We start from the raw sequence: 14,076 nt of genomic DNA, 5'->3' as shown, positions 1-14,076 counted from the left end.
CTACCATTAGTAGAGCCTTTTACAAATTCTACGCTAAGTTGTACAATAAGAAAGAGGTAAATAATGAGTCAATAGCATCATATTTGGAGAAAATGAAACTTCCAGTAATTTCGGAAGCTTGGAGAAATAAACTGAACAGTGAAGTAACGGATGAGGAACTAAGCAAGGCAATACAATCTGCAAATCTAGGAAAGGCGCCAGGGCCAGATGGACTTACGGCTAAATTTTATAAGACAATGGCCAATGAACTGGCACCATTCCTAAAAGAGGTGATCAATGGAGTTTTAAGGGATCAAAGGATTCCGGATACCTGGAGTGAAGCGAATATATCATTGATCCCCAAAGAGGGCCAAGACTTGACTAATGTGAAAAATTATAGACCCATATCGTTACTTAACAACGATTATAAAATCTTTGCGAAGATACTGGCGGAGAGACTGAAGGGGTGGCTTTCGGAAGTTATCGAGGAGGAACAAGCAGGCTTTTTGCCAGACAGACAAATCAGAGACAACTTAAGGACAGTGATTAATGCTATTGAATATTATGATAAGTGTTGTGATAAAGAGGTTGGTTTCTTCTTTGTTGATGCTGAAAAGGCGTTTGACAATTTAAACTGGGACTTTATGTTTGCCACTATGGAAAAGCTACAATTGGGAGAAAGATTCATTAGAGCAATTAAGGAAATTTACAGAGACCAGACTGCAGCAATTGTGGTGAATGATGAAGCGACTAAGAAATTGACTATAAGTAAAGGAACAAGACAAGGTTGCCCGTTGTCTCCACTGTTGTTCATTTTGGTATTAGAGATCCTGATGATACAAATACGACAAGATGAAGAAATTCGAGGAATAAAAATAAAGGACTATTCATACAAGGTCAGAAAATTTGCGGATGATATAATGTTAATTGTAGAGGACCCATTGGAGAACATGCCAAAAGTTATAGATAAGATTAAGGAGTTTGGAGACTTGGCAGGTTTTTATATTAATAAAAAGAAGTCAAAGATACTATGTAAAAACATGACTAAGCAGAAACAACAATTGTTAATGGAAATAACGGATTGTGAAGTAACAAGTAAGGTGAAATATTTGGGAATCGAACTGACTGCTAAGAATATAGACTTATTTAAAAACAACTATGAAAAATTATGGACTCAGATAGAGAGAGATTTAATTAAATGGAACAGACTAAATTTGTCATGGTTGGGAAGGATTGCAGCAGTTAAGATGAATGTGTTACCAAGAGTAATGTTTTTGCTACAGACAATACCAATCATCAGAGACTCTAAGCAATTTGAAAAATGGCAGAGGAAAATATCAGACTTTGTATGGGCAGGCAAGAAGCCTCGAGTGAAAATGAAAGTTTTACAAGATGCAAAAGAAAGAGGCGGAATGCAACTGCCCAATCTAAGACTTTACCATGACGCAATTTGCCTAGTGTGGTTGAAAGAGTGGATGACGTTAAAGAATAAGAAACTACTAGCCCTAGAGGGATATAAAAAAATATTTGGATGGCACGCATACCTATGGCACGATAAAGTAAAGGCGAACTCGATGTTCCTGCATCATTATATACGGAGAAGTTTATATATAATCTGGAAGAAGTATAGAATCTACTTACAAGAAGGAACCCCTTTGTGGGTAGTTCCATATGAGGTGATAGATCCGAGAGCTGTTGATAATGAGCAACAATGCTTAACTTACAAAGAAATAACTAGAACTGAAGCATCTAAACTCAGAATAAAGACTCAGGAGGAACTATTACCTTATTACGATTGGTTCCAGTATAGACAGATAAGAGATTTATATAACTCGGACTCTGTAAAGGGAGGTATACGAACAGAGAATTCGGAACTAGAGCAGACCCTTCTTAAAGAGGATAAGAAAAGAATATCCAAGGTATACCAAGTATTGTTGAAATGGTATACTGAGGATGAAATAGTTAAAGTACAAATGGTGAAATGGGCCATAAACCTCAACAAAGAAATAACAATGGAGGCATGGGAATACTTGTGGAAGACTACAATGAAGATAACGATATGGGAGCCTTCGGGTATGGACGCACATTGAAAGATCTCTGTCTCCTTCCTCCCTGTAAACCCTGGAAAACAGCTGATATCGCTTACCCTGCATTATATATTTGAGAAAGCAGACGCAGAGGGAAAAGAAGATCTATCCAAAATCAGCAAGAAATTTGCAGCAGCTCTTTTACAGCACAACTCAAACTATGCCTCAGGAACGCAGCAAGGCCGAGCTATCCAAAATGGCCGACAGGAAACTTGTAGAAACAAATGCAGCAGCAAAAACTAATAACCACTCCCTTGAGGCACAGTTTGCAAAATTTGAAGAGAACCTGCTCAAGCAAATGACGCTGCTCATCCAACCGCTATCTACACAATTAACAGAAATCAAATTAGAACTTCAAAAGACAAATCAAACAGCTGAAAGTGCTATGGAACTTAGTATCATGACTCAAAGACACGTAAGAGAAATATATAATAAACTAGAACAGCAGGAGGAAAGAATTCTTCACCTGGAAGTGTCAGCTCGTTACAGAAATCTCAAGCTCCGTGGGATTGAAGAGTCCCTTATAGAAAATGAAAATATAATCAGAACATTAACACCTTGGCTATCTAAGCTGCTGGGCATTAAGGAAGGCACAAGCCAACTCATAACAAAAGCTTATCGCATCGGATCTTTAAGCCAGCAGAAAAAAAGAAATATGCCGAGAGATATCATTATTGAAGTACCAGATACTAACATCAGGAAGAAAATAATCAATGAAGCAAGATCCAAAGGCTTTCTATTATTCAATAACACCCAGATACAAGTATACAGTGACCTGCCTAATGAAGTTCTCTTAAAGAGAAAAGAACTTAAACCCACAACCGAGACTTTGAGGAGAGCAAAAGTACAATACAAATGGTGGAATTACACGAAACTACTGGTCTATCACAAAGGACATCGTCTTATTGCTTCGGACTACGACTCTGCAGCATCACTGTTAAATGAACTGAACTTAGAAGAACCGATGGAAACAAGCAAACCAAGTCAAAAAAGAAAATTTTCTCAGTCAACATCTTCATCCCCTTAGAAGGGAAGTAAAATTTCAGTAAGAGACAATTGATTTAGACACTTAGCCACAATGCTAAAATTTAAGGGAAGCGTTATCATAATACTCTTTATTGAAGATTCAAAACGGGGTAAGAAAGGGAGGGGGGAGTTCGGTCCTTTCAATGTAACTCCTTTTTAGTTAAGCCCGGTAAGTTTTGGTATATACCAAACTAGTGTGTGAATAGAACACACTAGCTAAAAGGGCTTTGGGGAACAAATCTATTATTTTTGTGCAGTTTGTAACAACTGGCCAGGGGATTTGTGGGAGGGAAAGGATTAGAAATAGATCTCCCATTATTGTGATCTTAGAGCTAATCAACCAAGAGTTCCGTGGGAGGGAAAGATAAGATAACTAGGGAAAGGGGAAAGGGAAACATCAAGGGAGGGGGAGAAATTTGTAAAGCTCATTTGTATTGCTAATTCAGACTTAAAGGGCAAAGTTGGGTGGGTTAGGGAGGAGGAGGGAATAGAAAGGAAGAGAGAGGTGGGAAAGGAGGGGGGAAAGGGGGAAAATTAAACGAAATAAGTTGATTTATCTAAACAAAGGATATAAGAAAATAGAACAGAGTAAGGAGTTAGAGAAAAGGAGTGGACAGCTAGGGAAAATCAAATAAATCCTTCTATATTACATTCAAACTACTTAGTGTGAAACTACAACACTGCAAAAAAGAGGGAAAGAAAAGGGTAAGAGGTCAGTGGAAAGGAAATCAAACAATTTATTTTCAATAACTATTTGAAGTGTGAATAAAACACTTCACTAATAGAATCATTTCTCTTATTTTATTTTGGCCTATTTTTGTCTTAAAATAAACAAAAGAGAGAAAAGAGAAAGAGGCAAAGCTTAGAAACGTTCAAGGGTAATTGCTAAGTTATATAAAGCTGAATTCATTGTTCAAGTTAATAAAAATCTCCATAAGTTATAAACACAGAAAATCATTTAACTTTTACTTGTTTAAATTTACTTGATACCTGTACCAAAGAACACTCTAAAGATTATTTATAGATCCTATTGATATAGTCACTACTGCAGCAATCTGTGATCTCTTCAGACAAGGTTAGAAGGGAAAGTATATACACCAAGCTTAACAAGTCAAAATAAAACTTTTCAAGTGAACAGGAATTTACTAATCTATTAAAACCTTTAATACTAAGTATCCACAATTCATCTTAGCTACTAAAGATCCTTCATATAAAGCTAGCAAGTTCTTCTATAAATTGAATCCTACCAAACAGTACAAAACTACTACCTATAAATTAATTGCCATAATTGGAAGAAAATTGATTGGGGGGAGAAATACCACATCATCATTTAATTAAACCCTTATTCTTGATTTTATCAATCTACCTTGAGATAGTGCTATTACCAAATAATTAATTAAAATACATTTTAAAAAGAGGGGGGGAATTCATCTGAACAATTCATTAGATTCAATATGTCATCAAATATTAAAATCACCTCTTTTAATGTTCGTGGTCTAGGTAACCCCATTAAAAGAAAACGCATTTTGGCAAACTTAGCTAAAACAAGGTCAGACATCATCTTTCTTCAAGAAACACATCTCCACCCCATAAATAGTCAAAATCTAAAAGCAAGCTGGATACACCTTCAATACCATGCAAAAGGCACTTCTAAGGCGAGGGGAGTAGCTATCCTAATCTCTAGAACCATTTCTTTTCAACATCAAAGCACATTAAGTGATCCCAAAGGGAGATTCATTTTTGTAAAGGGCAAAATAGGATCACAAACTTACACCCTAGCTTCAATTTACGCCCCAAATTCAAATCAAATTGCGTTCTTGGAAGACAGTTTAAACAAATTGACTTCTTTTCAGGAAGGTGAACTGATCTTGGGAGGAGACCTGAACTACACAGTAAACCCAAAATTAGACAGATCCAAACCTAAAAACAAAAAATGTAAAAAAGAAACTTCAAATACTAAGCTAGCAAAGCTTCTAGACAATAACTTTCTAACAGACGTATGGAGACATTTACATGGTATAGAAAAGGATTTCACATACTATTCATCTAAATATAACATCTATACTAGAATAGATTACATTCTAATTTCCAATACAGCAATAAATAGGCTACTTTCCTCTGAAATAGGTAATATCACCATATCAGACCATGCCTGGACTAGTTGTACACTGATGGCCACCCAAGACACATTGAAACAAAGGCATTGGTCATTCAATAAATTACTCATTAACAACCAAAATGCTATCAAAGAAATTAGCAATAACATTGAGCTGGCTATAAAAGAAAACACAACAGATGATGTTAATTCATGCATCGTGTGGGATACAATTAAAGCAGTTACTAGGGGCCATATCATTTCTTTATCATCACAACTAAATAAGAAGAGAAATGTCATGAAACAGGAATTAATAGAAAACATCAAAGCACTAGAACTCAAGCACAAAAAAACTGGTAGCAAACAGACATATAAAAAGTTATTGATTCAGCGTAAATTATTAGAAACCTTAGAAACGAACAAAATTTTGAAAAATCTCCAATATGTTAAGCAAAACTACTGGTATAACAATCCGAAATCATTGAGGTTACTATCATATAAAATAAAAGAAAAAAAATCATCCAATATCATTAAACAGATATATGATAAAAATGGGAAACTACAATTCAAAACAAAAGAAATTCTTGATACTTTTGTCAATTATTATAAACAACTTTATTCATCTAAAATACCAAATGAAGAGAAAATTACACATTTCTTAAAATCACTCAAGAATTTAAAACAATTGGATGACGAACACCGTTTACTCTTAAACAGCCCCATCACACATCAAGAAATACTTGATGTTATTAAATCACTCAAAAATAACAAAACTCCAGGACCTGATGGCTACCCATCAGAATTTTATAAAAAGTTTGCCACACTAATTGCTACTCCACTAATGCATGCTTGCAACACAGTTTTAAATACCGGACAAATACCCCCATCATGGCTCACTGCAACGATCATAGTAATCCCTAAACCAGGTAAAGACTCAACTAAAACAACTTCTTACAGACCTATTTCATTACTAAATCAAGATTATAAAATTTTTACAGCTATACTAACTAAAAGGTTGAATTCATTTATTACACATTACATACACCAAGATCAATCAGGTTTCATTCCAAACAGAGATTTAACTAATAACATCTATAAGACACTCAACTTAATTTCACACAGTCAAAAAAAACAGTTAGAATCAATATTTCTATCTTTGGACATAGAGAAAGCGTTTGATTCTTTAGAAATATCGTACTTAAAACAAGTTTTACACTGCATGGGATTTGGAGAGACATTCCTCAAAATAATAAATGCTATATACTCACAAGCAACTGCCCAAATAACAATTAACAATCATCTATCCCACAAAATATTAATCCAAAGAGGCACGAGACAAGGGTGTCCTCTCTCACCAATCTTATTTGCGTTGGCTATCGAACCGTTGGCTGTAGCTATTAGGGAAGACCCCAAAATACAAGGAATTAACATAGAGAACAATCAATATAAATTAAGCCTTTTTGCCGATGACATGGTTGTATATATTACAAATCCCATAGATTCTCTATACCCACTCCAAAATAAACTACTGGAATTCGGCTCAATTTCGGGCCTTACAGTCAATCAATCCAAGTCACAGCTCTTTCCAATATTTCTCCATGCAAACACTGTTACACATATCAAACAATCTAGTCAGTACCACTGGAACCATAAGCAAATGTCATATTTAGGCATAACCATCCCTAATAACCTTAACCAACTGATGGAACTAAACCACATCAAAACAGTCAACCAAATTAAAGCAGATCTACATAAATGGGGAAGGATTACACCCTCGTGGTTAGAACGATACTACCTAATTAAGTCATTTGTACTTCCAAAATTACTCTTTTTTTTGAGGGCAATACCGTTAACAATTCCACAAAAGAAAATTAAATCATGGCAACAATTATTAAACCAATTCTTATGGGGGAAGAAACATCCAAGAATAGCCTTTAAAACTCTTAAGCTAAGAAAACAGCAAGGAGGCTTTAAATACCCTGATCTAGAACTCTATCAGACAGCCACCAGACTATTCAATACATTACAAATTTTAATTACAGCAAATAAGACTGACTGGATCGCAATCTTGGAGTCAGAACTTAAACATTGCAATATACAAAATATGTTTTGGAACACAAAAAAAGATCGACCCCACAAAATAAATAACCCTTTTCTAGAATCAATAATCAATACCTGGGATCGTACAAGATTCAAACTTATACCACAATTCTCAAGATTCTCTTCTTTTATAGAACAGCATTGGTTCCCTCCAGGGCAAACTAAAGCCTTTAAAAATATATGGCTCCAAGCAAATATGATCCGCATAATTGATATAACAACAAAAAAGGGAATCATAAACAAAATAGAATTAGAACAAAAAATAAAACACAAGATTCACTGGTTTACCTATTTTCAACTCTCAAACATGCTACAACAAATAAAAATACAAGAATTACTTAAAAAGAACGCAACCGATTTTGAACTCCTACTTGATACCAAATCACTCAAACAAAAGGGATTAATTTCTAAACTATACAACATCCTTTTATCTCTCAACCAAATTAAAACTCTAAAATGCCAAACAAATTGGCACTTAGATTGCAACATAGAGCTAACACCTGAACAATGGAGAGAAATATGGACTGCAAACATTCTAAAACCTAAGACAGTTACCTCCCAAATCCAAAATTACAAAATCATTCACAGATGGCACATAACACCAAGAAAACTCTCACTAATAACTAAAACAAATCCTCCGCTCTGCTGGAAAGAGTGTGGAAATATAGGAACGTTTAAACATTGCTGGTGGGAATGCCCCCGAATAGAACCTTTTTGGAATGATATATTATGTTATATAAAAGAAATAACGGGCTACAAAATCCCCCTTGATCCAAAGATCATATTCTTGAATGTATGGGATACTTTTGAAATTCCACAAATAAGAAAAGACCTAATTAGCAACCTTTTGGTTGTAGCTAAGAACTTGCTAGCTTTACATTGGAAATCAAAGACAGTTCCCACAGCAGAAAAATGGTTAGAAAAAATATGGGACCACTATATACAAGAAAAAATACATGACGAATTATACCAGAATGAACACTATTTGAAAGAAACTGATTTTATTGCAAAATGGTTACCATTCATTGAATTCATTTCCAATACAAATCACTCTCCACCTAAGCATTTACTTTTTGTTACTCAGATTTGAAGCAACGACTATCAAATAATTGAAAAAAAATGCTAGTTGTCTTTGTTTTAACTATATTGGCATGACATTTATTGTATATAGTTCACTAAGACTTTGTTGTTGTTCTATTTTACTTCTGTACATTGTTTTTGTTTGTTTGTTTGGTTTAAAAAAAATAAATTTAAAAAAAAAAAAAAGATAACGATATGCACCAGCATTAAAGAGAACATTTACAAAATGATTTATCGTTGGTACATGACACCAAAGAAGATTGCGCTAGGGAATTTGAACACTTCTAATAAATGCTGGAAATGCAGGAAGCACGAGGGCTCCCTCTATCATATGTGGTGGTCGTGTGAGGTAGCCAGGCAGTACTGGGCGGAAATAATAAGAGAAATGAGTGAGATTTTACAATTTCAAGTAAATAAGAACCCAGAACTCCTGCTACTAAACTTGGGAATGGAGGGAATTCCAGCCCATCATAGGACGTTGATATTTTACATGACGGCAGCAGCTAGACTTTTGTATGCGCAAAAATGGAAAGTACAAGAAGTGCCAACTATTGAAGATTGGATTTACAAATTGCTGTATATGGCAGAAATGGACAAAATGACAAGAAAACTGAGAAATCTGGACTCAGGACAGTTTAACACAGACTGGGAGAAGCTGAAACAATATTTGGAGAAGAAATGGGAGGTGGGAGGAGAACTGTGGCAGTTTGAGAACTATTGAAGTACAATACAATGCAGAGGGGGGTGACTTTACCGGGGGGGAGAAGAGGTAAAAGTGAATCTCTAAGCAGCTATGTTATTAGATTGATATATATAGAATAATAAATAGAATATTGATAGAAAACAATTAATCATAAGGGTTAATTATAAGGATTGACTAACCAATAATATTTTCTTTCTGATTCTGTACAATGTACCAAATTGAATATGTTTATCTGAAGGTATATATGAGTCAAATTGATTGATATCATATATAGATGTATGATGGAAGGGAATAGAAATATTAATGTAAACAAATATAACTAAAACAGAAAGAAGAAGATAGAATGAATAATATACAGAGTATAAGTTAAGCTGGTTGATTTATATGAATGTATGGCTTATATAGTTTACGTTATACAGAAATATTTGAAAATGGAATTATGGGATAAATTGTTTATCCATTATGGAAAAAGGGACTCATAGTTAGGGTACAGAGCATTAAAAATAGTTAAAGAAGTATTGCTTAGAATAAAGGGAGAATATACATTTGTAAGATAGAGGTATATATAAAGAGTAAGGGAAAAGGGACAAAGGGTTGGAAAACTGTTGGAAGTCAACAAAAAAGGGGGGGAAAGGGAGGGGGTTAGAAATTGGGAAATGGGAAAATTGATTGTAATGTTTAAATATTTGATTCTAACCCAATAAAAAAATTTTCCAAAAAAAAAAACAGAATTACCAGAATCCCGAAGCGATTTAGCTTGCTTCGGTATACTCCGTAAAGATTTGAAGCATACTGAAGTGAGGGGGAGCAACCCCCCCCTCCACCACCCCCCTGAGACAAACCCACCCACCTCATTTACCTGGCTGGCAGGGAGGGGGAGGCCGATTAGCTGGGCAGCGGGAAAGCTCAGAGCCAGCTCCTGCGGGGCCTTAGCAGCCAGCTGGGTGGCAGGGAAAGCCAGCACTGGCTCCTGCAGGGCCCATGCCACCTCCTCTGCTGCCTTAGTGACCAGCTGGGTGGTGGGGAAGCCTGGAGCCAGCTTCCGCAGGGCCCACACCGCCACTGCCTTAGCAGCTAGCTGGGCAGTGGGGAAGGTTGGTGCTGGCTCCTGTGGGGCCTGTGCTGCCACCACCACAGCAGCCAACTGGGCAGTGGGGAAAGCCAGAGCCAGTTCCTCCGGGGCCCGTGCCACCTCCTCTGCTGCCACAGCAGCCAGCAGGGCGGTGGGGCCCGGAGCAGCTGCTTGGCAGGGCTCTACTTGCCAAGCAGCTGATCTGCAGGTTTAATGCCCCTTTCCATACGGCTTCACAGAGGCACAGAAAGGGGCATTTAATCCCCTTGACTTGAAGCTTCCCAAAGCAATACAAATTGCTTCAGGAAACTTTGATTTGGGGTTTCCGAGTCTGGGCCAGATTCAGAAATCCAAAATCATTGTGAATCGGGTCCGATTTGGGTACTTTACCAGAATCCAAATCCCGAATCACACACACCTAATTGTAATCTATTCATATAGAGCAAAGGAAACCATTTACCTTCAGGCCTTGAAAAGTCTCTGAATGTGGGCAGTGAAATGACAGTGTGGGAAATGGTATGAACGGGATCCAACACACAGTTGACATCATTCAGTCGACATGACTTAATGCAACGGAAAGTATCTGTCTTCTCCTGTCTGACACTGCAAGGAAGAAAGGGAAGAAAAATGGATTGATACCTTTCAAAGGGCAAAGAAGCAACCCCTGAATTTTGAAGCTCTGATCCAGATCTGACCTTGCTGCAGGTCACCATGCATATGTCATTGTTTCTCAGCCTTGGAAGACTGGTCAGTTTTTCAGACTTCCAAGAGACCTTTTGTAAATATATCCAGTTCAAATGGATTAATTCTGAAATATTTAGAAGGGTTCGCCTCTTTAAAGAATGTATACCAAACAGGCAGCTGTATGACTCTTTAATCATTCAAGAGGCCCATCCACCACAAATTGATTTTAACACTTCAGTTATGTTTTTAGTTACAAAATGGATAAGAGATGATGACGACGATGATTAATGTCATTTATAGTCCACCTTTCTCACTGAGACTCAAGGCAGATTACACAGTATGAGACCAGTACAGTCAGTTTCAAAGAAACAATGCCACAGGGTAAACAAACACAATTTTACAAAGACATAGAATTAGTAAGAATCCAAAACAGAGCTGAAGAAATGCTGAAACAGAACATAAGCAATTATAGGGCTGACATCAGACCACATGAAGCACAAGTAGCTCATAGGAGCACATATTTAGTACATAAGGCAGCATAGTGGTGAATTCTATGGTCCTTAACTCATTAGTGACACATCTGAGACACCCTCCCTACGATACAAAAGCCTTTTTGAATAATTCGGTTTGCATCGTTTGCAGAAAGCTAGGAGAGTGGGGGAGCTGTTGACCCCCTCAGGCAGGCCGTTCCACAGGGTAGGGGCCACCACAGAGAAAGCCTGCGTGCGGGCTGCTATTCATTTCACCCATGTGTAGGGTGGCACCTTCTGGAGACCCTGTTCTGATGAGCAAAGCTGCCGTGGAGGGACATAGAGAGAGAGGTGGTCCTGTAGGTATGCTGGGCCAAGGCCATGAAGAGCTTTGGGCTCTTAACTGAGTCTGCAAGGGTCAGACGAACTCCATCAAAAGTGGGGAGTACAATGTCCTTCAAGATTTCTGCCTTCCCAACAAGCATCACTTCCATCTTGTCTGGGTTCAATTTCAATTTGTTCGTTTTCAGCCACTTCACTACAGCAGTCAGGCAACAATCCAGGATTTCTGCTGCATCCTGTGGGGACCTGGATAGTGAGATATAGAGTTGGGTGTCATCTGCATATTGATGACATCCAACTCCATAGCTGCGAATGAGTTCTCCTAGAGGCTTTACGCAGAGGTTGAATAACATGGGAGATGAGATTGTGCCCTGGGGAACCCCACAAGATAGTTTCCATTCTGGAGATAGCTGATCTCCAATGGCAACCCTTTGAGTCCGATCCATGAGAAACGATTTAAACCAGTCCAGGGCACATCCTTTGATACCTACTAATGTTTCTAAACACCTCAACAGGATGGCATGGTCTAGTGTGTCAAAGACAGCAGATAGATCCAGGAGGAGCAATAAGGAGGTGTGGCCTTTGTCTATATTTAGATGGAGATCATCCACTAACACTACTAGTCCTGTCTCTGTTCCATGCCCCAGTCTGAATCCAGACTGGAAAGGGTCTACAGCACTAGAGTTTTCCAAGAAGATCTGGAGTTGGTCAGCTACGGCTCTCTCAATCCCTTTGCCCAGAAAGGGCAAATTAGAGAGTGGTTGATAATTGGCCATATCATTTTTGTCTAGAGATGTTTTTTTTAATGAGTTAGTGATTGATTTACAATGGACCTCAGTGATTCACTTATGTGGTCCTTATTTGATTTTAACAGCCAAGATGTTCAAGGATCGAGCACACAAGTAGTGGCTTTCAGGGATATCAGGATCCTGTTAAGATCTGCCATTGTGATTGGTTCAAAGCAGTCCAAATGCAAACCAGATAGTGCATTAAGCATTTCTTCCCTCTTGTCTGCATTGCAGCTAGCATCTAGACCAGAGTGTATTCGTGCTATTTTATCAGAAGCAAACGTCACATTTAGGAATGTCTTGTATGGCCTCGCACCATCCATTTTGTTTAGAACTCTTCAAGAAGCTGAAGACAGACTCCCCAATATTATCTGTGTTATGAAGCCTTCACTCCTCTGCTTGCAGCCAGCTGGGTGACCTTGGGTCAGTCACAGCTTCTCGGAGCTCTCTCAGCCCCACCCATCTCACAGGGGGAGTGTCGTAAGGATAACAATAACACCCTCTGTAAACCACTCTGAGTGGGTGTTAAGTTGTCCTGAAGGATGGTATATAAGTCAAATGTTGTTGTTGTTGTTAAATGAACAGGTACTTGGGTTTTCTAAATTAGAAGTTGTGTATCCCCACAGGAGTTATGCTTTGAAATGAAGAGGATCCTCAGAAAACCAAATCAGGAGTACACAATGAACTCACCTCTAAATGTACAATTTTCTTTACATTTACTCTTAAAGTGACTAAGTGCTTATACAGAGTGCTATATATTTTTTGAAACCAGAATAAATATAATTCCATCAAAATTACATAGAAAAATAGACATGTATATATATACCAATAAATAGCATCCATTCACAAATACAAACAGCTGATAACTCATGTGACATACCAAAATACAATCTATACAACTGACTGTGCACATTTGTATCTTCAGAGAAACAGTCTTTAAAATCTCTTTTAACTCAGTCGGCAAGAAGCTCCATGGAAGATGCAACAAAACAGGTAAGTAGTAACAAGGTAAAGTAAATTCAATGAGTCTGTTTATTCTCTCTGTAGAAAGCAACGTGGACGGGGGAAGGAGTCCAAGCTCGTCTGTGCCCTGCCCAAACTGGGGCTGGCTTGCGTGTCTCAGTTTTCATCAATGACTTCCTCAGGGGCAAGAAACCTATCCACACTTCAATTTATGTTATTCCTGGTCATTCTCGTTCGTTCCTTAGGAGCGGCGTCACGTGATACAAGAATGTGCAGGAACCTGCACCACGTGATGCCGCTCCTAAGGAATGAATGAAAATGAACAGGAATAACATAAATCGCATAAATTGAAGTGTGGATAGGTTTCTTGCTCAAGACTCTTACCATGACCTGCTTCTTGCCCACCAGCCACCTCTCCTGCAATAGGCGTTCAACCGAGTGAGTGGTTGGCTAAAAATAAAGCCAAAGAAGGAGAGAGACTAAACACAGAGTGGAAGGAGGCAGCCAGGAGCCACCTTCAATTCAGGCCTCAGCTGCAAAGTCCTGCCCCCCCCCGAATTGCCCCCCCATGAGGGATCCTTCCTCAGCACCATCTCATCTTCACAGTAAACACTACAGCCCTCCCCTGGCAATAGAGTAAAACACATGGGGGAGTATATAATAGCGAAAGTCATAGAGTTGGAAGGA

The 14,076-nt window shown here is 38.0% G+C and overlaps 1 protein-coding gene across 1 annotated transcript in view; it reads right to left on the bottom strand.

The window, feature by feature from the left end:
- The window catches only part of FBLN1 (fibulin 1), a 106,591-nt gene that overhangs the window by 14,750 nt on the left and 77,765 nt on the right, over nt 1-14,076 (bottom strand). Inside the window, exon 15 of the mRNA XM_055000501.1 lies at nt 10,603-10,745. Coding sequence (XP_054856476.1) covers nt 10,603-10,745 — 143 coding nt within the window. The remainder of the gene's footprint in view (nt 1-10,602; nt 10,746-14,076) is intronic.

This window comes from Eublepharis macularius, chromosome 16 (genome assembly GCF_028583425.1).
Source record: "Eublepharis macularius isolate TG4126 chromosome 16, MPM_Emac_v1.0, whole genome shotgun sequence".
NCBI classification, from domain to species: Eukaryota; Metazoa; Chordata; class Lepidosauria; order Squamata; family Eublepharidae; genus Eublepharis; species Eublepharis macularius.
The sequence above is the reverse complement of the archived record's forward strand: the minus strand, read 5'-3'. Positions and strand labels throughout refer to the sequence as shown.